This window comes from Lynx canadensis, chromosome B1 (assembly GCF_007474595.2).
Source record: "Lynx canadensis isolate LIC74 chromosome B1, mLynCan4.pri.v2, whole genome shotgun sequence".
Taxonomy (NCBI): domain Eukaryota; kingdom Metazoa; phylum Chordata; class Mammalia; order Carnivora; family Felidae; genus Lynx; species Lynx canadensis.
The window spans coordinates 180,828,440-180,855,925 of record NC_044306.2 but is presented as its reverse complement, the minus strand read 5'-3'; the positions used below and the strand labels follow the sequence as shown (position 1 = coordinate 180,855,925).

Genomic DNA, 27,486 nt, shown 5'->3' with positions numbered 1-27,486 from the left:
GCGTAGCATAAGACATAGGTTTATCGACTTCATTCAGCTGCTTCTGGAACCCCATGGGTGTGTAGAGTAGTCATGCAAAGCAACCGAGCGGCATGTGAACTGAGCTTTTGATGCTTATCACAATAGCAAAAGAAAGGAAAACGAAAAAGGAAAAGAAACCTCTGCTTGCATTCTGAGTGCTTTTGCGTGATTAATCTACACGTGCCCAACTGAGCCTAATGGCTGGATTTGCAGTATGTAGATTTTTCAGCACAGTGGTGGGCACAAAGCAAGTGCTTAGTAAGTCTTTGTTGCGTTGAATGTCTTTGTGAAGACAGTATTTTTCTCATTAGTTGCTTGTCAATATTCTCTTTTTCTAAGTAGGACTTCCCCCCTCCTGCCTTCCTGCTTCTCTGTGAGTGTAAACATAGAAACTTACAAGGGACTGTGCCGAGTTTCAAATAAAGTAGGAAGTAGGAGGTGCAACCCAAGCGTGGCCCAGGATGCTTTCACCATTCTGTTCCATACCAACCTTGCCAACCTCTGCTATTTGACTCACACCTTTGAGAAATGAGTGAGATGTCACAGTTTGCAACACACAGTAGGAACTCAGCATTTTCATGTGGTTCAGTGAAAAGGGAATCACAAAAGAGGTGGTTTCAGAGGATAGGTGAGATTTCAGGCAAACATATTCCAAGGAGCTGACATTTCAGATGAATGTCTTTACCTTTTCATGAAAAATGGTAAGCCTGAAGGAAGCTTCCCATTTTTGTAACTTTTCAGTAAGGTAATTGACTAAAATGTTGGATTATTATGCATATTTTTGTTCATGATCTTGATATGGTGAGTAAATGCGTTCCAAGATGCATTAGTATTTGCAGGCAGTGTTCTAAGGAATTTCTTAATGGGTGAGCAAAGTCTACTTTACAATCGCTGATTTCAGCCATTGATTCCCTAATCCAACACACCCAGCTTCTACAGTTTCAGAGAATTAAGAAACGGGAAAAGATGTTAAATATTTTCTGCTATAACTTCTTCATTTTAAAGTCAAACATACTAAAGTTGAAAGATTAGTCTTTTCCCCATATTTCACACTTAATACCAGAGCCAGTACTTAAATCCAGTTCTTCTGATTCCCCAGGTACGAGTTATTTCCAGGGGCGCCTGGGTGGCTTAGTCGGTTAAACGTCTGACTTTGGCTCGGGTCATGATCTCATGGTCTGTGGGTTCAAGCCCTGTGTCGGGCTCTGTACTGACAGCTCAGAGCCTGGAGCCTGCTTCAGATTCTGTGTCTCCCTCTCTGTCTCTGCCTCTCCCCTGCTCTCTGTCTCTCTGTCTCTCTCAAAAATAAATAAACATTAAAAAATTTTTAAAAAAGCGTTATTTCCAAAAAGGACAAGAAATATCGAAACATGTCAATAAATGCCAATTGAATATAAACTATTTTCAAGGCACGATCGTTGAAACAGAGGTATAATGGATAAACATTGCTTATGAGGATTTTACACACTACTTGAAAAGTTCACGATAATGTTTAAAAATGTCAATACAACAGAAAAGTTGTACTTTTTACATTTAATTTTTTACATTTTTATATGGTTGAAAAAAATTTAAAAATAACACTTCACAGAATGTGGAAATTATATGAAATTCAAATTTCTATTTCCATAAATAAAGTATCATTGGAACATGGCCATACGCATTCATTTATGTATGTTCAGTGGCTCTTTTTGCACAACAACAGCATTGAGTGGTGGGGGCAGAGACCTGTGACCTGCAAAGCCTAAAATATTTACTTTCTGTCTCTTAACAGAAAAAGTTTGCTAATCCTGGACCAGGTGTCTATAGACAGTAAATAGAGCAAAAGATAGATCAAACAATCGTGTCCACAGTGTAGAGGACCCACAATTTGTGTTTCAGAGCATAATACCTATTTTAAAAGTTTTAGAAAAAAAAGTTTGCATTCATTTGCTAAGAATTTTAGGCTTTGGCTATTCTGTTTCCTGCCATTTTTCATGAGGGAGTGGGAAATAGGAGATCCATTTGTATTTTTAGACTAGAGTAGTTCTTGAGTAAATACTGAAAGTCACTAACTTTTTTTTCTCATTTGCAAAATCAGAATATAATATGATCCATGTAGGGATGAAACGAGGAGAAGTGATAGCAGGAGTGAAATAAATAGTACCTTTACAGTACGTAGCGGCCACTATTTTAATATTGATATCACTGTTCCTTTGCAATATTAGGTAGTTTATTATCTACTGGACTAAGAATTACAAAGTATCATCTGCATCCTCAACCTGTGTAGGACAAACATAAACAATCATGTCAAATATGTAATTACGGGCAAGTCAAAAGAAATAAATACAGTTATTTTATTTCTTCCCCAATGAGCATTTTAATTAACTAGTCCAAATGTTTCAACATGTTACTTTTTAATATCCTTTCATCTGCTATTGACTTGAAAGAAAGAAAAACTGTTTGAAGTATGGAAAAATACTGAGATGTGAGCCAGAGAAGATGCCCCTAAAAAGTTTAAAAGACCTGGTTAAAGTTAGTTTGAAGGTCCTGCCAGACGTATTCCATTTAAGGCACTATGGAATCCTAGATATGTTTGTGCGGTAACCATTGACGTCAGTTGAAAATGTTTGCAGATTAACCAAGTACCTGTGCCGTTGCAAGAAAGATCTCACAGACTTAGCTAGATCCTCTTTAAAAATAAAATGTAGGGGCGCCTGGGGGGCGCAGTCGGTTAAGCGTCCGACTTCAGCCAGGTCACGGTCTCGCGGTCCGGGAGTTCGAGCCCCGCGTCGGGCTCTGGGCTGACGGCTCGGAGCCTGGAGCCTGTTTCCGATTCTGTGTCTCCCTCTCTCTCTGCCCCTCCCCCGTTCGTGCTCTGTCTCTCTCCGTCCCAAAAATAAATAAACGTTGAAAAAAAAATAAAAAAAAAATAAAAATAAAAATAAAAATAAAAATAAAAATAAAATGTAGTGTTCCTTATGAATGCTGCGATGTTCTGCTCCATGCCTGTTTCAATGCTTTACGACTGACAAAGAGAGTCATTAGAAGTCTGTTTGATGGACGTAACTAAGTGAATTGGAAAAAATAAAAGAAGCCTTTTCAGCCCATTCAGAAATAATTGATATGACTAAGACAGCTGTATGTGAGTTCCAGATAAGGAGACAATTTATGAAAAACTATTGAAGCTAAAAAGGAAGGTGCAGATTTAAAGTCCTCAATAAAGTTGTCTGTAAGACGCAGAGCAGTATTCAATAAGGAAAGAGATTTACCCTGAAGTTCTTTCCGCGGCATCCTTAGGGTCTTATCCTCTTGCAAACGAAATCCCCATAAACATGGAGTCACTAGGTTATAAGATGTGGACTTCGAGGGGGACAGTTCCTGCACTCTTCCCCGAGGTTGTGTTTTCTCTTTACTGCAAGTAGTGTGCACAGCAGGATATTTCTGAAGTTCGCCTCAGTTGTTTACCATTTTCTAAATCGGCCACTGTCCTATCAAAGAAAACAAGTTGGGGCGCCTGGGTGGCGCAGTCGGTTGAGCGTCCGACTTCAGCTCAGGTCACGATCTCGCGGTCCGTGAGTTCGAGCCCCGCGTCGGGCTCTGGGCTGATGGCTCAGAGCCTGGAGCCTGTTTCCGATTCTGTGTCTCCCTCTCTCTCTGCCCCTCCCCCGTTCATGCTCTGTCTCTCTCTGTCCCAAAAATAAAAAATAAAAAACGTTGAAAAAAAAAATTAAAAAAAAAAATTAAAAAAAAAAAATTAAAAAAAAAAAAAAAGAAAACAAGTTTTTACTGTGCAGGCTGTAACTCAGAAGATTTTGCTAATGCAGGTAGAGGGCAAATACCTTTGAGAATGTCTGATTATGGGCCATAAAATGTGCTTTGATTCTATGATAGTCACTTTTTAAATCAATTAACAATGAAGAATGAATAATAAATATCCATCTACTTGTGAATATGTATGTGGTCTCTATTGCTTTTCTTGGGAACTGTCAGTGGACTTCATGATTTTTTTAATGGGTAGCCCCTCGTAATGTCACATATATTTGGCAATTATTGAATTCTGAAAACAAAATAGCATATTCGTTTCAAAGTTAATTTTCTCAATGTTTCAAGTTATAAATGCTACATGTTATTATGCCATTGCTTTCAAAAAGGGAGTGGTTTTATGAGTCTCTAAAATTTAAAAAAAAAATTAATGAATCTGCAAGATGAAATAGAAATTGTGGTAGTTATCATACCTTTAGTAAAACTTGACATCAGCTTTCTAGACAGTAAAAACAAAACAAAACAAAACTTTAAAAAAAATTTTTTATTTGTATTTCCCTGATAAGGAGCGACGCTGAACATCTTTTCATGTGCCTGTTGGCCATCTGGATGTCTTCTTTAGAGAAGTGTCTATTCATGTTTTCTGCCCATTTCTTCACTGGGTTATTTGTTTTTCGGGTGTGGAGTTTGGTGAGCTCTTTATAGATTTTAGATACTAGCCCTTTGTCCGATATGTCATTTGCAAATATCTTTTCCCATTCAATGTTCATAGCAGCACTCTCAACAATAGCCAAATTATGGAAAGAGCCTAAATGTCCATCAACTGATGAATGGATAAAGAAATTGTGGTTTATATACACAATGGAATACTACGTGGCAATGAGAAAAAATGAAATATGGCCTTTTGTAGCAACGTGGATGGAACTGGAGAGTGTGATGCTAAGTGAAATAAGCCATACAGAGAAAGACAGATACCATATGGTTTCACTCTTATGTGGATCCTGAGAAACTTAACAGGAACCCATGGGGGAGGGGAAGGAAAAAAAAAAAAAAAAAAAAAAAGGACGTTAGAGTGGGAGAGAGCCAAAGCATAAGAGACTGTTAAAAACTGAGAACAAACTGAGGGTTGATGGGGGGTGGGAGGGAGGGGCGGGTGGGTGATGGGTATTGAGGAGGGCACCTTTTGGGATGAGCACTGGGTGTTGTATGGAAACCAATTTGTCAATAAACTTCATATAAAAAAAAAAAATTTTTTAATGTTTATTTATTTTTAAGAAAGACAGAGGAGATAGAGCATGAGCAGAGGAGGGACACAGAGGGAGGGAGACACAGAATCTGAAGCAGGCTCCGGGCTCTGAGCTGTCAGCACAGAGCCCGACGTGGGGCTCGAACTCACGAGCTATGAGACCACCACCTGAGCCGAAGTCGGACGCTTAACTGACTGAGCCACCCAGGTGTCCCAAAGCAAAACTTTTTTTAAGAAAATTCCTTCAATCATCTTATGAATGTGAAATGTATTGACTTGACCTCCTTTGAACCTTCTGAAGAAGAGTAGGGTGATATCTGGTCCCAGCTCATATTTGAAGTAGAAATTCTGGTAACATCTCGTGTGACCTGTAAACCTGTTATATTGCCTAGATTTAGGTTTACTGTTTGGCAATTTGCATTATCAGTTATAGAGATGCAATTTTAGAGAAAAATAATGAATCAAATGTTCATCACATTTTCCCTTCATGAATGCTTTATGCCCATTGCCATAATGTCATTAGAATGCAAGCTTTATTTCTGTAATCAAGATATAGTCTAGGGGCTCCTGGGTGGCTCATGGTTGAACTTCTGACTCTTGATTGGGGATCAGATCATGCTCTCATGGCTGTGAGGTCGAGCCCTGCATTGAGTTCTGTGCTGGGTGTGGATCCTGCTTGGGATTCTCTCTCTCTTTCTGCCCCTACCCTTCTTAAATTCCCTTCCTCTCAAAAAAAAAAAAAAAAAAAAAAAAAAGGAAAAAAAGATAAAGATAAAGATAAAAATATAGTCTAACTCCCTTCCTCATCAAGCAGGTTATATTTCTCCTAATCCCAAGTTTACTGATATATCAGTTTTAACATCTGTTCACATTTTCCAGAAAAAAAAGAGTATCAAAAATATTAAAGAGCAAATGCATTTATTGAATCCGTTACATTGTGTACCCCACAGCACCAAATTTAAATCCTTATTTTCTGTGTTTGTCCTTTCCAGTCTGTGAAATTAATCTTATAGGGAAATGTTTACTGCATTCATACACCTCTTACCCAAGGACTCATGAGCATTTCCAAAAAATAGGGGAGGGAAGAAAAAGGCAACCACCTTGGGCTCCCCACAACCTGCGTATAGAAGGTAGAAGACCTCTCCATTACATTTCTGCCCATTTCCCATTGAACCTCTAGATTTTCAGAAAATGAAGTGAATAAAATTATATAAAGAATGGAGAATGCTTCTTCTAAGTCTTTAGGACTTTAAATCAATGCCAGCTCTGATGCATTTCCATCAACTGGGGCCTGGGATAAGGAGGAAGATACCTCTAATACCTTAGGGATTGCATGTTATTTGGAGTTACCTTTGAATATATTTGCAACAACCTCTAAAAAATCTGAAAAGTCCCTGTAGTAGGATGTGTCTTCCAGTGAAATTCTCCTCTGTGTCATAATTGGAGGAACAATTAGTTGATAAATGACATTCCAAAAGCAGTGACCCCAGAGACATTCATGCCCAATAGATGATTAGATTCAAACACCTTTTGAAAAAATGGCACCCTTGTATGCACATATTTATTTTATGAGCAGCTTGCATTTGAACAATAAAAGCACCACATTAACAGGAGAATTAGATTTGAAATTTCATATGAATTTATAAAATTCTATTTAGAAACTTTGTGGATTACTGAACAAGTTCTATATTAAAACAACAACAACAACAACAAAACAACACAAAAAAACCAAACAGACTAGAAAAGGAAAAAGCAAAAACCTAAAACGTAATAAAAGATATCACTCTAGTTATATAGCTTTGGCCTCAGCTATGATACCATTTATAGTTCCCTCTTTGAGGGAGCTTCAGGTTTTTATTTTGTAAACCATCTGATTATTTCTCAGAGAATTTAAGTTAGTAAGGGGCTGGTATCGTCTCCATTTTAGACCCTGAGCCTAAGGCAAAAGAACCAAAGGGTCAGCTAACTTGATTGAGGTCAATAGTGAAACTATAGAGGTGTTTGGAGTAAAATCCTTTCCTTTTTCTGTTATTTCCAATATAACATTTTTTTTCTCATTACTCACACGCATACCATACATCCTATTACTCAACGTGTTTTACTGTTTACCTTGCCTTTGTAATTTTATTTTTAATTTCTTTTTTTTAATTCCTAATTTACTCATTTCTCTGATTTCATTCATTCCTATTGTACCTTACGTTACGGGGCTTTTAGCTGTGCCTTCAAACATTGACCTTAAAGCAAATGTTTTCAGAAAAAAAATGAAGAAAGATAGAACTGTGCATAAATAAACAAAACTCTTTGCACAAACCTTTTTCTTTTAACTGTAATCCTCTTATGTTCTATTTTGAAAATTAATAGCCTATCCCCACTTTCTCAATTTCTCCTTAGAAGTCTCAACCTACGAACCGTTCCTTGGCAATGCCTGCCCTAAATCCTAAGCAAGTTTCATGGCATATTTTTGTATCTCCATTTCATTGGAAACCTAATTATATTATACTTGATCTGTTTTTATATACACACCTATACGATTTTGAGTTTTTTTTTAATTTGTAAAAGCAATGTTGGGACATCCTTGAAACCCTAAGAGATAATGAATATAAAGCAAATGTATGTATAGTGAAATAATGAGTAAATCCAAGCATCCAGACATTCTAACGCCTTGCTGCCCATTGTCATTGATGTTTTTTTTCATAGTTCACTTTTTCTTGGCATAATTCTCTGCCGCCAACATTTCTTCTTCCTACTCCTTTGCATGAAATGGTCTAAACACATCTTCAATCTCACTTATTCAATTAGAGCATTCATTTGCCTCCATAAAATCTTCGATTACCACTCCCTCTTGTGTGTAATTGTCGTGCATTTTCCACTCAAAATTTTTGGAATGCTTTTCTTGAAGACCCTTTTCTTGCATTACTTATTTAATTTTTGAACACATCTTCACAATTTCAGAATGCTAGAAGGCTGACAGTTTTTTCTCCTCTTCTTGTGCTTTTTCCTGTTTTAGAAAGACCCGCTTGTCTTTGCAAGACAAGAAATCATTTACCACTCTGGACAGAATAATACAAAGCTCAGACACTTCAGGTCACCAGATGTCTTCATGTCCATACTTTTGCACCCCAAGATGAAGCCATGGTTCTACTCAATCTCCAGAGAAACTTTATCAAGGAATACTTAAAGGACCACCTGGCTTCCTGGGCAGTTTGTCTTTTTGACTGCTTTCAGTTGCAGAGTTTCTCCTTCCTCTCTGTGCCTCTTCATTACCCAGAGGGACTTTATAAACTACTGATATCCATTCACACTCTGAACACTGATTCATTTGGTTTAAGCTGAAGCCCTGTACTGGCTTGGTGCTTTTTGACAAGTTCTCTGGGCCATTCTAAGGCATGTCTAGGTTCAAGAATCCCCATGTAAACCACACTACTCCAGAGTATCAATAATTAACTAAGTGATAGTTATATATATACACATACATATACATATATGTATATGTATGTATATATATGTACATATATATAATGCAAATTCATTCTCTGTGTCATGCCACACAGTCAACACAGTGCTTTCCATTTTTTATTGAGTCGACATTTCGAGAATCTATAAAAAATGTGATTTCTTTATCTTAGCTTCTGCTGTAAAACCTATCTTCTCAATAGACCCAAACTGGTGATGAATGATGGTATGTAAATACTTGTCTATCTGCCCATTTATTTGTCTATCTCTATCTTGTATCTATCTATCTATCTATCTACTATTTATCTATCATCTGTCTATCCATCTAATCTGTGTGTCTGATTTACCATTGGAACAAAACCTTAACCCATGCATTAATGGGTTTTCCTTCAGAATTTAGGATTCTGCACTAATTTGTTCACATAGCCAACTTAAATACTTTGCCAGAAGAAGTTTTCAAAAAACTATCAAAATAGACCTTGAAATAGTAATGTAATACTGATATTGTTGGTATTGCTGAATTGTAATGGAATATTTTAAAATGTGGTTAAAAATGACGGATGGGGGGCGCGCCTGGGTGGCTCAGTCGGTTAAGCATCCAACTTCGGCTCAGGTCATAATCTCACGGTCTGTGATTTCGAGTCCTGCATCAGGCTCTGTGCTGACAGCTCGGAGCTTCGGATTCTGTGTCTCCCTCTGCCTCTGCCCCTCCTCCACTCGTGCTCTCTCTCTCTCAAAAATAAATAAGCATTAAAAAAATGATGGATGGGATTTTTCATGATTCATTGTATGATACTCTCTATTTTGGATTTTTATTGTCAGTTATTTTTGTTTCATCCATTAGGTGTTATTTATTTATTTATTTTTTTAGTTTTTCTACACATACAAAAAGCATTCATGAATCTAGACATTTTTTTATTATATAAATAGATCTTAGTATTTTAAATTTAAAACAGCTTTCTTTTCATCATTCAATTGAATATGTAACCTAAAATAATTCATGGAAATTAAAATAGTCACAGAAAATACACAGATTCATAGAAGCTGTTTTACTGTACATGATAGAAAAATAATTATCTTATTTTTGACATTTTTTGTTACAAACATAACCTATCACCCCTGTGCTGTCCTACTACTACTTTGGTGGAACCAGCATTTAATTACAGATTCTGAGTTTACTCCCATAACGTAAACATCACCGTTTTTTCTATTTTTATATAGAGATGGAATAACATTTCTCATAATTTATTATATACTTTCCTTTGTCAATTTATTAGTATGTATTAGTGTTTCTGTATTCATTTTGGTCTTTCTTCTTGGGTTAATGAAGACTGTTTCTAAAAGGTTTGAGAGGTACCTGGGTGGCTCAGTCGGTTGAGCGTCTGACTTCGACTCAGGTCATGATCTCGCCATCTGTGAGTTCCAGCCCAGCGTCGGGCTCTGTGCTGACAGCTCAGAACCTGGAGCCTGTTTCAGATTCTGTGTCTCCCTCTCTCTCTCTGCCCCTCCTCCACTCATGCTCTGTCTCTCTCTCTGTCAAAAATAAATAAACACAAAAATTTTTTTTAAAGATTTGAGAATCAAGAATAGCATTTGACAGTCCTTTCTGTGTGTGTGTGTGTGTGTGTGTGTGACCCATTGCTATGTCTTGGAGTGATATGTCTGAATGACCATTACTGTCCTTTTCTAAATTCAACATTGCCATTTAAAGCTTATTGTTCAATAGTATTTACTGAATTTTTCTTTGTGCAGAACAGTGTGGTTTTAGGAAACGGTGAGTGGCCTTATTTCTGAGGTGAGACTGAGGAAATTCAGATAATTTGCAGTCAACTGGGAGTGATAAATAGAAAAAAAATTAAAAAACTGCACATAAGATAAAGCCTGGTAAATACGTATCGACTTCTATATTTACTTAAAATATAAGTTAAAACATCACAATTGTATTATTGTGAAGAAATAGAAGTATTATTAATGAAAGAAGAGTAATGATTTTAGAGTTTATTGCCAGTAAATTTTGGGTCATGATATCTATATCTATATCTATATCTATATCTATATCTATATATGCTATTTGTACTAGAAGTATTTCATAATTGTTTTAAAAATACTGTAGTTCCAATTTGGTGAAACATTATAAAGAAGAGAAATGTTTTCCCTTCCTAATAGGATTCAGCAGTTCTAAACGTTTGATTTTGAATTAGAATGAAAGATAGGATTTTATTAAGACTGTCCTCTCCAAATAAGTACATGAAGGGCAAGGTACTGGGTTAGAAAAGCTAATAATGGACAATATTCCTGGCCAGTGTCTGAGATAAAGTGGAGGGAAGATTTGTGGAAGCATGCATTTGTCTCTAGTGAAACCACTTTATAAATTTGGGGGAAATACTGTAACTCTTCTTAGCTTTCCCTTGAATAACCTACATGTGTAGATTGGTCCAGTCATGACTCATGATTTGAACCATTCGTATTCAAGCTATAAAAGTGCAAAAAAAGGCTTTCGACCTTTCTCACTATTTTCTGGCAACATTATTATTTTTATACCTTGTATTAAAAAGCACCAGTCTGAGCTGTAAGTTTAAAAAAATACATTTATGCTGTTTTCAAGTCACACACAAGTTTTTAATGGCTACAGCTATTGCCAAGAATAATCTCAGAGAGATATCACAGAACCTTTTTATATTGTTTTTCTTTTTTCCCTCAACTGTTATGTGCAGAATACAATCAATGCATGGCATTAGTTTGTTCCCTTAATGAGCCTAATTTTTTTGTTTTGTTTTGTAGTTACAATAATCTGTAAATTCTGTACATAGTAAATCTTCAGTGCAGCCAACTTTGGTGTCATAGTAACTTGTGGGATCCAACTGGATAAAAATTTACAACACTTTAAAATTACAATTTAAAGACTGTGCGTGCGGTAACTACTTTTGAACAAACTATAAACGGTCGTTGTAAGCACATACAATTAAGCTTTGGGGTTTATTTTCTGTTCCCTGGTTAAAGGAACTTTTATCTATTAGTTCAATGCTACCCTTACAATCTCAGGGTCAATAGGTAATATTTTTAATAAGAAGAAAAACAGGAATGTATTCCTATCTCCTAACAGTGTACCTAAATTCCTATTTATTAGTTATCCCTTTAATAGTTTGAGTCAACTGCCAGAACACTCATTTTAAAACCATTGTATCATACAGACAGAGTTTTTAAAAATGAATGCCTACAATGATTATTTCAATGTGTATTGCCTTCCCAAATCAGTGACACTTGCGATAGAGTCTATTTGTGAAAAGCAAATTTGAAGTGAAGACTACAGAATAGAAGAAGGTTGAATACATGGTACTAACATAGAGTTAAATGTGTATTTTAGTGAAATTGCTGTTTTCTTATCTCTGTTGCAGAAAGGGAATTTTCAGGGTTTTTTTTTCCACAATGAAAATGAAATTCTAGGCACTGCCTCAGATAACACAGTTAACCAAATAGAGTTGAACATCTCTAACCATTTTGTATTGAATGAGTCGCCGGTAGTCCTTGATGTATGTCGTTTATGTGTTTTGTAATAAGATCGTTTACAATCTTACACTTTAGTGACATTCAGAATCTTTTCTTTTGCAGCCATTTCGTAGAGTGACGTTTTCTGTTGTGAGTCAGCCTCAGGACCCACATCAGGGGTCACTGCAGAGTTGCTATGACAGCGGGCTGGAGGAGTCAGAGACACCAAGCAGTAAGAGTTCATCAGGGCCAAGGCTGGGTGCCCTTCCACTCCCAGAGGACAGCTACGAAAGGACCACGCCGGATGGCAGTGTTGGTGAGGCAGAGCATATGGAAAATGGTAGGGGCAAACACAGCATCCACACACATAATCACGCTAGTGAGCCATAATAAGTAGACTCATGAGGCTCAGTCTAAATCCAAGAAAAATAGCTGACATTGAAACTATTGTACCTAAAAAAAATATTTGCTAAAGTCCAGAAATACCAAATAAAGGAACATAACTGTATAGATAAAATTCACCAAACTTGCACCATCATTTTCAAACAACCTGTCAGAAGTAAACACATTTACAAATAAATCAGACTAGTACCTTCTATGAAAAAAAAAAAAAAAAAAACTAAACTAAATTAACTCATAATACCTAAACGATAGAAACTGATAAAGGTCTTGTGTTATTGTTTTCTTCTATTCATTTTTGTCATGCAACTATTTCTTCAACTGCAATTGTCCAGCCTCAGTGAAAGGAAATGACAATAAACACACTTTACTCAATTCTTTCTTTTCTGACGTATTCAGTAAAGCGTTTTGGAACCTCTCCTTTTGAGTGATAGCTGAAATGGAGTCAAACAAGAACAATGATATCTTATTCTCAAAAAATAGATTGTAAATACTATTAGAACTCCTTGTCATTTAATTATAAGGTTTTTTTTTCTTCTCATTTTTGTGCAAGGGAAAGAGAAGAAAGCAAATTTTAGGACTCCGTATTCTTACCCTTTTGTGAGATGATTCTCATAATTACCACAATTGGCCTTCTCTACACTTTCTTGATGTTATAAAGTTAGACTGCAGATAGTTCTTATAAACTTTTCACATCTGTTTATGTTTCCCCCAAACGGGTGATTTATTTTTTGGATTTCAGGTTATAAGTAAATGTCTTAGGAATAGCTTTGTGTCAAATTATGGAACAGGAAAGTTCATACTAATTTTATGATTATTTCAAATGTAAAAAGAGATTTGGTTATATGTAAGTGAAGGAAGGGGGATCACACACATTATATCTCTGGTGAACACTTGAAATGGATTTGCCTTTCACCATCCCATCCCCCAAGTGAAATAAGACATTCTAACTTTTGTTATACACTGGTTTCTTTAGTGATGGTATGAAAATAGAGCATATTAATTCAGGGAAATCTGATTTTTTTTTCTGGAAGTTTACCTATGAATATTAAAATCCAACCTTAGAGCGTAATAGATGACAAGTGAGCTCAAGTGAAATTATGGCTAAACTAAATCATGTTAAATAATTAGTTTTCTACATTGTTATCTGGGTGAGAAGATATGATATCAGGATCTGTTGATGGATATCCCTCTTGATGAACAATCCAGAGTTATATGGCATTTGCCTTATGGCTACAAAGGCATGCTTATCTGTGTGTATGGGGGTGTATGAGTATGTGGATGGGAGTTTGATGTGCTTTTTAAGAATTAACTATTTTTAGTATCATTCTAAATGACTACCAAATTTTGGTATAAATTACATTGCTGATGAATATATTTCTAAGGCAAATATGTTTGAAATGCTTTGCACAAAAGTAAAAATTAAGCTAAGATACTATAATAATATTACACATACACACACCTAAGAAGGAAGGAAGGATTGATTTATTTTAAGGACATTCCTATATCTGTGATTACCTTTTGATGTTATCATTTTATTTAATACTTAAATACTTAAAAAAGTATTTATCTCATTCTCAGCAACCGTATGTATAAGGAAGTCTTTATTTTGGGATGTCAGCTATATTAACAGAAAGGATTTTGCATCATTGGCATTATAATCACATCTTAATGTTATTTTTCTGTTTTTTTTGAGTTTAAGGGGATTCGACCTTTAAAATAAGAAAGAAATGATGAGTAAGAAACATAATTATATGTGACAAACACATTATCAGTTACTTTTTAGGAAACATACATGTCATGGAAAACTTAACAGGTGAGCTTGTTAAGAAACTAGAAAGTTTACTGAGAAACATTTCCCACATAAGGTGTTTATTTTTTGTAACCATGTTTTTAGTCTTGTCATCAGCAAAGACCATCATAATAGAACTGATTTTTCTGATTTTGTGTGTAACTGACACTTGAAATTCAGTTTTATGTAATCATTTGTCATCTGCCAGCCGTGATTCATGTTAGTCTTGATCTATAGGTAATGACAGAAGGAGATGTGATTCACTTTGGGTGATCCAAATGTAGCAGTTGGCATTTGAATAAGTTTTGTTGGGACCAAGTTTTCAGACTACTATCTAGTCATAAAGTACAATTGTATTGCTTGAATTCTGGTAATTTCATCTTCAATATTAATGGATCATTCTGACATAAATAGAATTGGAATTGAAACCTGTCAAGTATTCATTTGTCACCTTTAATTGGAATCCAGGTAATCTGCAACGTTTTGCTTGGTTAGGTTTTAATCAGGATTTGTATTGGATTTTCTATGAAAATACCATTTTGGATGCTGTCCTAGTTCCTAATTATTATTACCTCAAATGTTTTCTTTAATTTTAACCCATGTGAAATAATGTAGTTATAACTGATTTTTGGATTAACTTTCATTGTAAAGTTTGGAAGATAATTTTCCAGTGCAAAAACAACATTCCAATGTCACGACGTGACCTGGGTATACTCTAGAAAAGCTAATGATAAAAATAAGTTGTCACAGATGCTTTAGTAAGGAAATAACTAAAAGTAACTGAAATAACTAAAAGGAAAATTTAAGTAGATAAGTAGTGAAATGCACTTATGTTTTACAAAAGCTTTTATTTGCTTCCTATACTTTAGCATAATAAACACAATTTTATAAAGAGGGCTTGTGGATTAATAGGTTTTATAATAAGCTTTAGCCTACATTCCAACCCACCTTACTGTCAAATGATGAATGAGGTTTTATTCTTTTATTAGCTTAGGAAAAAGAATACACTGTAAGAATAAACATAATTTCGTGAAACCTGAATCTAATAATTAGAATGAGTCCCACCATTTTAATAATTTCAGACCCAGGGTACTTATATCCATGGGTCTCTGGAAAGCGGTAATGGAAACGGTATCATTAAAAAGTATTTTAAGGATTGTTTATGAATTATACATTAATTTATGAAAAAGATCACTAAAATATTTTCTTTTCTCTTTATTATTATCAATAGTATGATTATTTCATGTTGGTCTTTCGATACGATTGGAGAAATTGGTTATTTATTATTTCAATAAAATATTCCTAACGGGATAAGGTATTTTAGAATAGGGAGCTCATGATAGGAAGTTTAGTAATGATAAAATACTTGATAATGACATGTTAAAACAATTGGAAACCTACTGCAATAAATTCATAATTCAAGTGAAACCCAAATAGTAAGCTTAAAACCATCATCACATTAGGAGCATACATTGACTATGCAAGAACTTGCCCTTTTCTACATTAGGCAGTTGTCGTCAGACTTTCTCACAGAGTGGTATTTAACCTTCGCTTTAGCTCTATTGTCACTATTTATCTTGACTTTTGAATTAATGCCATAGTCATCTTATTCTTCCCAGTCGCCCCCCAGAATTACCTTTGCAAGTTAATTTGGCTTTGTTATATATCATGTAACCATATATAGTGTTCAACAATTCAAATATAAGAAATATTTGACCTCCAATCCCAATTTTGCCATTATGAATGGGTAGGTCACAAACTCCTTCTGGATCTGCTACTAATCATTTGTAAGGCAGTTAACAGAATTAAATCTAAAATCTTACTCAAATCCAACAATCTGTGATTTTTTTCTTACATCCCATTTTTCTTATATGTTTTACTTTCCAAGTCAGAAAAAGTACTTTGGGTCTCTTAGTGAGATGGCAAATGAATTTGAAAATTTGTGCTAATGTGAGCAGGGAAGAATTCTAGGGCCTTCCTTGCAACCTACAAAACGTGCATTTTAATAGTAGTAATGCATGTATGAGATAAAGAAGTCAAGTGAGTGAAATTGTGTGATTTCTGACTAGGTGAGTAGAAATGTTGGTACCTTACAGGTCAATGTGGGAGACAATTTTAGAGCCTCCCTCAAATCACACCATGCAAGAGCTATCTGTAGATTTGATCTGGCCCTGGGTGTAATGCCCTTCAAAACATTAATTGTAATTAAGTGATCTCACAATAGAATGAACACGTTTACTTTCTTGTTTGACAACGTACTTTGATCAGAGTAAGAATGAACAAAAGGTAGAAAATGGTATTTATTTTCCTCTAGGTAAACCTCCGACTAGTATAACATAGACGTAAATTAAAACTGGAAAATAGCAGTTGGTCTGTAAGGCAGATTTCAAAAACTTAAATAAAGTAAAAAAGAAATTGACCATGCTAAATGCCTAATTAATTTTCTGCCACTTTATGTTCTCAGATTTTTAAAAGATCATTTTGATATTTATACACTAATATTTTTGAGCGTACCCCCACTTCCAAGCTCTCTTACATTTTCAGAATTATATGTTAGGCTTAATCATTGTTTCAGTCATTCCCCTCACTCCACATGTGTTCAATAGGGTTTAGAATACATTGTTTTTGATGGTTAGAACATGGTACAGTCCATCACAAAGCCATTTTGTATATGCTATGTGCTTGTCCTTTGATTTCAGAAATAAATGACAGTATATGTGAAATACCAATTGGAAATGAAGTACCATTTTTATATGAACAAGGATAATGAGGATGGAGACTAACCTCATAACCTGGTGTGGGATAAAGGGTTTTCTCTCTGCTTTTCTCCCATCTATCCAATTTCCAATTCACCTACCCAATGGGGGTCACTTTTCGGGTACCCCCATCTAGTCACTGTTGGTTTGTACTGTTTTCATTTAGACTAAATTAAATAACAAGTCAGTCTCCCATCTTTCCAAAGATGCCCAAATACTTGTTAATGGCAGGAGCGTAATCTCTCAAAACAAATGCCCCACCTATTTTTTTTTTTTTTTTTTTTTTTTTTTTCCTTCAGGAAGACACTCACATACCCTGGAAAGGATTCATTTCCATGGTTCTGTTTTTCAGTGTGGAACTCTTGTTGCCAGAGTTGGATTGCATTTTCTCCTTTTCTAGTCATCTGTGAAATGGCTTTGTGCCTCTCGAGTATCCCCAAGTCCACCATGCCCCCACTTTTGTAGGGCTTTACTCAGTTGTGCTTTTTCGTGGTGATTAGAGACAGCAAGTAATTACAGATGTTGTCTCCAATCAAGATGTGGGCTGCGGAAGTTTTCTAGTAAATGAGCAGCACAATCCAAAAGAATCCAAAGAAGATACTGTCCTAGACAAGAAGCAACGTTGTCTGTAGAATATAGTGGTTTAAAAAATAGACTTTGCAACCAGATGACATCGGTTTGAATTCTGGTTTGTCCTCTTAGTAACAGTGCAGTTTTCTGACCTCTCTTAGCCCTGCTTCCTTCAATAGTAAATCATACTATTGTGGGAGAAACTAAATGAAGTAATAGCACCTAATAATTTATACTTAAATAATGGGTAGCAATAGTTTCACCATATGAACTGATGATAGAATTGTTTACTATGATTCAAATAGTAACGGGAAGTAATTTTGATTATTGACTTTAGGCAGATTTTACATAACACAATAGCTTAATCATGAAAGCATCAGATATGTTTAAGTATATCAAGGATCTGAAATGAAAGGAAGGGAGGATTCTATCCTCTGGCATCAAATCAACCCCACTCTCTGTGCTCTTCACCTTTCAAGGTGGGGATAAGTCATCATTGCTTCCTATATTCCTTTCTCACTTTTAAAATCTTTTTACATTTATGCTCAGGGTTCCTGTTGAATGCGTATTCTTCAGGTGTGTATTTCCCTTTGAACTGCTCTAAAATATTCACACTGACAGGGAAAACAAGCTGAAAAAAGTGACCAATTAGTATGCTTACTGAACTCTCAGCCCTTTCTTTTTTAATCTCATTATTAATAATTAACACTGATAAAATGTGTGGCCATATTACCCTTTTTATTCTAATTTGGTCCTTTAAAACTAGATCACTCTATTGAGCCCTTATGACATTTGAGGACAGAATGAGCTCTCATCAAATCTCAAAGTGACTTTAGAGGTCAGTTAGTGTCTTTGTTGCCTTCAGACTCTCAAATCATTTGCTTATCTGAATTCCAGCACACTTGTTAGATAATGCATTCGACGTGTAGCTCCTTATTTAGTTAGGGTATTATCTCCATATTTTTTGCATCCTTTTTTTGCAGATAGACTTTTCTGATTTTTCTCTAGAGTTATGTATAAAAAAATTGATGTTGCTGACATATGACAACACTCTTAAGCATCTTTTATGTGTCAAAGAAATGGTAGAATTTGTCTGTAAAGTGTAGTTAACCCTCAACCTCAGAAGTTAGTCCACTTATTGAGAAACTGTTTCACTTGAGTATTCTTCTTTGAGGATAAAACACACTCTGTTGTTATCTCTTCTATTGCAGCTATTTAAAAAAAATAATGTTTATTTATTTTTGACAGAGAAAGAGACAGAGTATGATCAGGGGAGGGTCAGAGAGAGAGGGAGACACGGAATCTGAAGCAGGCTTCAGGCTCCGAGCTGTCAGCACAGAGCCCGACGCGGGGTTCGAACTCACAGATCGAGAGATTATGACCTGACCCGAAGTCGGATGCTCAACCAACTGAGCCACCCAGGCACCCCTATTTTTTTTTTTTAATTTATGAAAAGCATTATCTTTTTAAGTAAAGCAAAGTGGAATATTATCCCTGTCTCTTGTTTAACGAGGTAATTATATACTGACAAATCTGTGGTTATTCGTTTGATTCAACAAATGTGTTGAAAATAAAATATGACCAAGGTTCTCTGAGGAAGTTGAAGTGAATGAGAAAGAATCTCTGACTTCATGGTACAAGTCCTTATGTTGGGGCGATACAAACTTGATTTCAATAACTTCACTATAATGTGAGAGGAGGAAACTCATTAGAGGAGTTCAGAGCAGTGAAGTACCGAGAAGGGAGAGGAAAAATATACAGATGAAATGATTTCAAATGCACTTATTGGAATTTTTACATTATAAATAACTTCTTGGGCTGGGAGAAGGCCTTAAAATGTTATCTGCATTGTACCCTCTCTTTCTCCCTACCCATTTCTACATCACTTAAAAATAATTATTAAATTGGCCTGGAGGCTTCATGTTAAGCCAAAAAAGTCAAATTATTTGTTTAATTTTTCTAATCAAATTATTGTTTTTTTCCCTTTTTTATCTTCCTTTTGTTCTTGTTGCTAAACATAATTACTTAGAAAACTCTAGAATTTATCTGGGATGAAATTGGCAGAACACTAAATCCAGGTCTAAACTACAAAACAGATTAAATTTATGTCTGTTCTCGCTCCACTTATAAATATGGATAATTAATAATAAAATGTGTGCTTTATATAAAGTTCTTTCAATCTTAATAAGGGCCTGTAAATAATTTTTTGAAGTTATTGTCTTTTCAGAAGACCAATTATATTACTCAAGTAGATGATTAGATTAAAGATTGGATTAGATTAGTTGTATTTTTTAAAAACTAATGCATTCCTTGTGCTGTGGTTGCAAATTGTTTTTGTGATTGCTATCTTAAGTTTCAAGCTAAGTTCATGGAGGTTAGTCTTTATGTCATATGCCCTTTCAATCTGAAATATGGACAAAAGGTTGCCTTGTTTCTAAATCTTATTTCGGATACATTTTTACTTAAATGCAGGTTGATTTTTTTTTTTGACATGAGTCTCATCATTTTGCATGCCTTCTCATTACTGTCCAAAAAGGAGAATTATAAGTTTATTACAAAATGAGGATATGTTTTAAACACATGCAAATTTAAATGCTTCCTTTAAATAGATTTTCAACCGCCAAAATATGATAATCTCAAAACCCACTAATTTTTGAAACTGTATGCTCAAATGAAACTATGATGAGTGTTATATAGTGTTTTGGTAATAAAAGATAGTAGAGCAGTGTCCTGCTGCTTAAAAACTGTCGACTCATTCATTTTTGTTGCAAAATAAATCTTTTACAAGTTTATTTCCACTCTGAAATGTTCATCATCTACATTGATGAAGTCACCAGGGGACCCACATGTGGTCTGAGAAGTGGTATGCTTCTCTGAGGTTGCATTCCTATCAGCCATAGTGCCTAGACTGAATTATGCCCATTGTTTTTATTCAGTATGAGGCTGCATTTCACCAACTCAGCAATTGTAGCAAAAGGTCATAGCAGTCATAGCTGAAAATTTTATACAATGAACAGGGAATTTAGGATATTAAGAGAATTCATCGACTTCAATAACCATTTCTTGAGCATTTACTCCGTGCCCATTCCCATGAGGGATCCAAAGGTGAATGAGACATGCTCTCTAACTTCTAATCATTTGCATATTGTGATGGAGAATGGCATGTACCAACTTAGATGATTAAAAATAAAGTCATGAGAGGCTCTATGCAGATTTTAAAATGCATGCTACCCAAACCATAGGATGATATGAGTTAGGGATATGAAAACCCACAGCCAAGCTTTGAAGGATAGGTAAGTAGAGATTTGATAAGTAGAAATATGGGCAAAGTTATAAAGAATAGTGAGTGATGCCAAGGAGACCAATCTGAGAGGGTGGCAAAACTGGGGTGCTACTTTGCCAAACGGGCAAAAATGCGAAGAATAGCCCATTTCCAGGAGAATTAATCTGATTAAGACATGTGAACTTTAAAGTACCTTTGCAAAATTCAGACAATATCTAGAAGACCTTCAGAAATGTACATCTGAAATTAGGGAGTATACACAGATAGAAATATAGCCTTAGGAGTTAGTATCACCCTGGTGATTATGAAATCTTGGGAATAGTGAGACCATCTCTTAAACATTTGACACTGGGAAGAGATGATACCCAACATGGAATCTGAAAAAAATGACGAAATATAAAAGAGTAATGGAGAAGTAGGTTTCAGTGAAGGTTCCTGAGAATGATATTTTTTTTTTTAATTTTTTTTTTCAACGTTTATTTATTTTTGGGACAGAGAGAAACAGAGCATGAACAGGGGAGGGGCAGAGAGAGAGGGAGACACAGAATCGGAAACAGGCTCCAGGCTCTGAGCCATCAGCCCAGAGCCCGACGCGGGGCTCGAACTCACGGACCGCGAGATCGTGACCTGGCTGAAGTCGGACGCTTAACCGACTGCGCCACCCAGGCGCCCCGAGAATGATATTTTTTAAAAGCAAAAACAAAATATGGCAGGCTGAGGGCATATTTAGAATTAGGACAGTAGTGGTTATCAAATGTCCAGTGTTGCAGAGATGAAAGAAGTAGACACGTGATCATGCAGACCTTGATAATGAAAGGAACTAGTAAACCCAACTGAGAGACATGTTGTTCTCTACATTCTTCTCTTCCGCTGTGCTGTAAGCTGTTTGAGGACAGGGCCTTCACCTTGGCCTAGATATAACTGGAATAATCCCTATACACAGTTATCCAAAAAAATTGTTGAACTTAGTTGTGTGGAATAAGGGCCCAATGTTTCTGATAGAGATTCAGCAGAAGTGAAACAACTAAGAGAACTGAAGACCAGGAAATGTAGTATAAAAATACACTTAAGAATTTCTTTTTAGGTCAAACTAGACAATTATAATGTCATTATCAAAGGTGGGGGCAGGGTTGCATCCCTTGACAGTAATCTTAATTAATTTCTTATCATCTTATGCTCCTATTGTTCAGAATTATTATTTATTTTTTATGAAATTTACTGAAAGTACTACAGAGTCTGAAATTTCTGTATAGTAGCTTCCATATTTCCTTGAGTAATATATTAGCTACTCTTTTAAATGAGTTTTGGCCTCTTACTTTTATATTTTGCTTTATACTAGGCCATCATTTGTCCATCTCACTGGCTTGAAATTCAAATAGTGCCTGACTAATTGCATTTTTTGTGAGATCTAATAATTGATAACATTTTCCTGGTCATCATCAAAAATTTTATTTTGTGATTATGGGATTCCTGACACTATAAAAGTGCCATTAATTGTTGGTAATACTGTGCAAATAGATATGCTTCAAAACAGAAAATAATGAAAATACAATTTGGTTGAGAAATAAATTCAAGCAACATAGTACAAGGACTGTCCAAATTCAGTCTATTTTATATGTAAACAACACTACAGAAATGCATGTTAAAGATGCTTACCATAGCTAGTACACCATGCAAAGGAAGAAATGCCTCCAAATATATTATGTGCAAAGACTTACTAATAACGATTTTCCGGGCAGATGTCACTTTTGATGTTGTTTTTATCTAAGGAAGGTCAACCATCAATGTCACATAAATTTATTCTCCTTTCTCTGTGTTCATTATTGCTTAGTAGGAATTGTGAATAGGGACTTTATTGATAAAACTTGTCTTCCAGCCCAAGGTAATCTAACCAATTGCTGCATAATAATTTCTAAATAAAAATGCCACCTCTATTTAATGACACATATGTCTACTTGGCTCATCAGAAATCTCTAGAAATATCAATTTGTAGCCTGCTATATGCATTTGCCGTTGTCCTGAAACTTTCAACAGATTGTATGAAAATGTAAGGTGTGCCAAGAGAAGGCTATCTGTCTGATTACCAGGTGGCCTCTAGGTGGTACCTGGAATTTTTTTCTTAATCTAAAAATCCAATTTTTATCAGTGCACATTTTACCAGTGCACAGAATTGTACAAAGCCAAGGCCAGTTCTCAACAATATCACAAGATCCTGATGTTGAACTTGAGCATTAGTTTATTAAATTTTGAGGAGTGTATCCTATTCAAGAAATTGGAAAATCCCTGCTTCCTCTTCAAGACAGTACCCTTTATCTCTAAAGAGACCCAAGGAAAATCGGCAGCATTATCTCTTGAAAGATTGCCTGGTGACGATGGAATCATAAGAGGGACTTTGTCATCCAGACCCACTGAGGCTAGATGACGTTTACTGAAACACATCCACCACTGAATGGATCATCTCCTGAAAAATAGATTGCATTGGCTCCCTAGATTCGGGGCATCTTTTAGTACTAGGTGCCAACCAAGATGCTGTGTCCTAACTTGTGTTTGTTGCTTTTGTTGTTTTCTTGCTTTCTGTTCTCTTTAAGGTCATCTCTTAAGGATTTTGCATATTCTTTCTTAAAATATGTAAATGATTTTTTCAATATCAGCTTTAAGCATGCTTATATAACCAGACTTCTTTTCATTCCTTGCTTCTGGTCTATTCTGTAAGGTGTCTTTGCATTACCTAAACATTTAACCAATTATTCATCAGAGCTATTATTTACCTGCATAGTTACTAACAGTTCCTCTTGAGTGTGTGATATCTAACACTCACAATGGTGTATCAAAAATATCTTCTAGACATATACGTAATTTTTTTAAATTGTTGTTTCTATAGTCATAATTTCTTGGATGACTCCACCTAAAAAAATTCAATCTTCAAATATATAAATACTTGAGGAAATTAAGTTTTAAGACCCAATCCTTATTTTTTCCCTTTACTTTGGTCAGGGCAATGTTAACCATACATCATCATCTTTAAATAGGTGATTGGAAGCAACATGTTCACACAGAACTGTATTTTATCAGAGTTCTTTGCCTTAAACTTCCTCCCCTTTATTCGGTGTGATCAATTGTGTTCAGCCTTCACTAGTTCTTTGAGAATTCAATTTTGAGAGGCACTTCTAGTTTCCCGGACAACATTGGTTCATCTCTTTCTTCCAGAATAATGAAGATCTAAAATCTAATTCCTGCCTATTTCAGCCCCAGACTGTTTTCATCCTCTTTCGTGAAATCAGACCCACATCCTTTTCTTTTGTAGCCCATGTCTGAGGATTACCTATGTCCTCAGGATCAAGTAGCTATTAAATTAGTTCTATCAATTGTCCATGGGTTTAGAGGTCCCCATGTGTGTTTTTCTTAAGTAACCACATTTTATTTCAGAGCACAAAGTATAGGACTTTTGACTTGATTACTTAGCCTTTGCTTTTTCTTTTTTTTTTTTAAGTTTTTGAAAATACTAAAGGAAATACATTACTCTTCTTTACCCAAATGAAAAGTTCTGAATTTCTCTGACATTTCATTCCTGAAGGAGGATTAGAGGACTTTCCTACAGATTGACTCTGAGGTTTCATTTTTTTTATTATTTTATGCATTCTAATAACCTTACTTCTTTGCCTCTCCCAACTTCACCATTCCATGCACATTTTCTCCCTTGCAATACCTCATCTATAACATTTTGAGGATCAAATAATTCATTTTCTATACCAAAAGTCATTATATTTTGAGTCCTTTCAGACTATCAAGTTTCTATATTCCTTTTGGGATGGTTTTTAGAAGAGTCTGTCTGTCTTATAAATTTTCAAATTGAAAATTTCCTTCTTAAATCTAACTTAATTCTTCTGTGTAATAATTCAACACGTCAATGTTCTACCGTATATTTTGAGAGTAGAAGTTTGTGAGTTTGAGTCTTTGTTCAAGCTCTATTACATCTGAAGGGAAGGAACCTGGATCAATTCACATAATATCTCGTTCACTTATAAAATGTGGACAATAATTATAATAATTACTGTCCAGTCTTCCTCAAAGGTCATTGTTCTGAATACATATTTTTAGGTAGTTAGCATTTAATAAAATTATATCAAATTACTACTTTACTATCTTCACTAGTTACCTTTGCAGTTTCTTCTGCTTCTACAGCTTTTTTTTTCACATGAAATCAAACTTGTAATGTTCATAATATTCAGTAAGTGCATGATTGTTTTCTTGCCTACAAAAAATGTTCACTGTCCTCACTTATATTTTGGCATAAAGATCAGTTGTTTCTTGGTTCCTTTGGAAATCAGTATTGGTTTTCAAGGTTACAAGCACATGGCTCTCTATGTACTGTGAATAAGTGCCAGTATTTATAATATGATTCTGCAAAAACCATAGACAAAAAATATTAATAGTTTCAAATTTATTTTCTGCAGCTAGATGGCTTCTCTCTTTAAGAAGCCTGCATATATTTTCCTGGATTTATTGTGAAAGAGTAGTAAATGACAGAAACCAGTAACTCACAAAGATATTCATCAAATAATTATTAAAGATCATTCAGTGCCCAGCAGCAGAAGAGTTCTTAAAGCGCTGAGATTACAGACGACTCTCAAATATTCATGGCAGTAAGAAAAGCCTTGTAAAGAGGATCGCCAATCACAGAGTAGGGATAGACTCTGCTAATTAGGCACTGACTCGTAACGCTTATTCACTTCTCCACTTAAACTGCTAATTAAGGCAAATATATTTATAAATGTAGGAATCAACTTTTATGGGATATTTGAGATTATTTTCAGAATATAAAGCAAAACATCCCAATCACAATACAAGTCAAGCATAAAGAGTTGAAAAGATTTTATTACATTTCTTTATTTTTGAGAGGCCGAGAGAGACAGAGCAGGAGCAGGAGAGGGGCAGAGAGGGAGGGAGACACAGAATCCGAAGCAGGATCCCCGCTCAGAGCTGTCAGCACAGAGCCCGATGCTGGGCTCAAGTGCACGAACTGTGATATCATGACCTGAGCCAAAGTCAGATGCTCAACCGACTGAGACACCCAGGTGCCCAGGGCTGAAAATATTTTAAAGGGAAGTCCTCATGAAGTATCTCCAATGTCAGAGACAAATGAATTATAGACTTATTCACTCCTTGTCACAATTTAACACCCAAGGAGAGAAACACCAGAAAAGAAAATATGCCATAAAGTGGGTAATCTACTTATTTTAAGGTTTATTGGAATGCTGAAGTAGTATTCTTATTAAGTATCTAAAAATAAATGATAAAAAAGGGTAAGGAAAATTGAAATAATAAACTACTACTTTTATGGTACATTAGTGCTAACCTGACTGTTCTGCATATTCATTTGCTTTGTAGAATCACTGAGGAAGGTAATATTATCTGCATTTTATAGATGATGAAACTGGGCAGAAGATATGTAAAATTATGGTTAATAACTGATAACACTAGGTGTTCAATACATAGTAGCTGTTATTATTTATCTTTCTTGCTTTTTGCTATTAGCTCCACAGGTCTATTTTTGCATTACTGCATTCAAAGTTCATGAAACTTATTGCAGCTAGTACAATTATTTCTATTTTAAAAAATCTTTAAGTAGAAAATTAGTTTTCTTTTATATTTAGTAGAAGCACTCATTTTTTTTATGTAGTTTTGAACAAATCATTGATCTTCTTGGGTCATTGTTTAAGGAAGGCAGTAAATCCATTCCTTACCTATTTTTTTCAGGGACATTAAAAGAATCTTTCTTTTTATTTGTGCGATTTATAAAACACAATGCATTTTTTTTGTAATTTTGTAAAAGCAATATTGTATTTCATCATTAAAAATCACTCTAAATTGTGGTTTGACATAATTGTTGAGACCTGGGATCCTAAGTAACACTGTCAAGTGTTTATATCATAAAAATCAGGAAGAGGCTAATAGGGTTTTTTTCTCTTTAGAATAACAGAATAATAGACTCAATGTCATGAGCTGCTTAAAGAAATACAGTACTCAAGATAGGGTAAGGATTAATACCAGGTGCTTTATTCACTGGTTAAACTTGATAGTTCTATTTCTTATGGCTGTATCTCATTGGTAGTGCATTCTACACACACACACACACACACACACACACACACACACACCTTCACTGCACCCTCTGCCAAGGTAGGGAAGGTGCTTCGCTCATTGGGATAATGAAAATATGTCGTAAAATACAGCATTGGAAGCCTGCTTCTGGGGTTGGTCCCATGACTCCCAAAGACTGTAGAAACAAAGCAATTAACTTTTTAATTATGCAAACCATTCAGTAAAGTAAGCACTAAAAAGATGCTTCAACAGTTTGCTTCATACTGTTAATATTGCCTCAATAATGTTGAAAATTTCAAAATAAGCTCAAAACAGGCTAAGTGTATGAACTCTTACTAGTTTTTGTGAATGTACTCTTTTTAAGATAAATATAGGAAAATACTTTCATACCCATTTTGCTAACTTCAGAACTATTAAATTGTGTTAAATAATATGATTTTTATATTTTATAATGAAACTAGAAAATATCTTCGCTATTTAAAGACTTGGGAACACATATTTTTAACTGCAACACAAGGCCCCTGACCCCCTAGGAAATATTTATCTCAAATATGCCTATCTTTTGATCTAAATTATTGAACTTGCTTAAACTTGCTGTAGAATAAGAAGCTTACTTAGATATGTGACAAATTAAGAT

General features: G+C 35.1%; 1 protein-coding gene across 3 annotated transcripts in view; it reads left to right on the top strand.

Moving 5' to 3' along the window:
- The window catches only part of PCDH7 (protocadherin 7), a 422,491-nt gene that overhangs the window by 178,420 nt on the left and 216,585 nt on the right, over positions 1-27,486 (top strand). For 2 of the 3 annotated variants that reach the window (XM_030314064.1, XM_030314067.1), the window contains exon 2: positions 12,071-12,287. In XM_030314064.1, coding sequence (XP_030169924.1) covers positions 12,071-12,287 — 217 coding nt within the window. The remainder of the gene's footprint in view (positions 1-12,070; positions 12,288-27,486) is intronic. The other variant, XM_030314066.1, reaches the window with a different exon arrangement.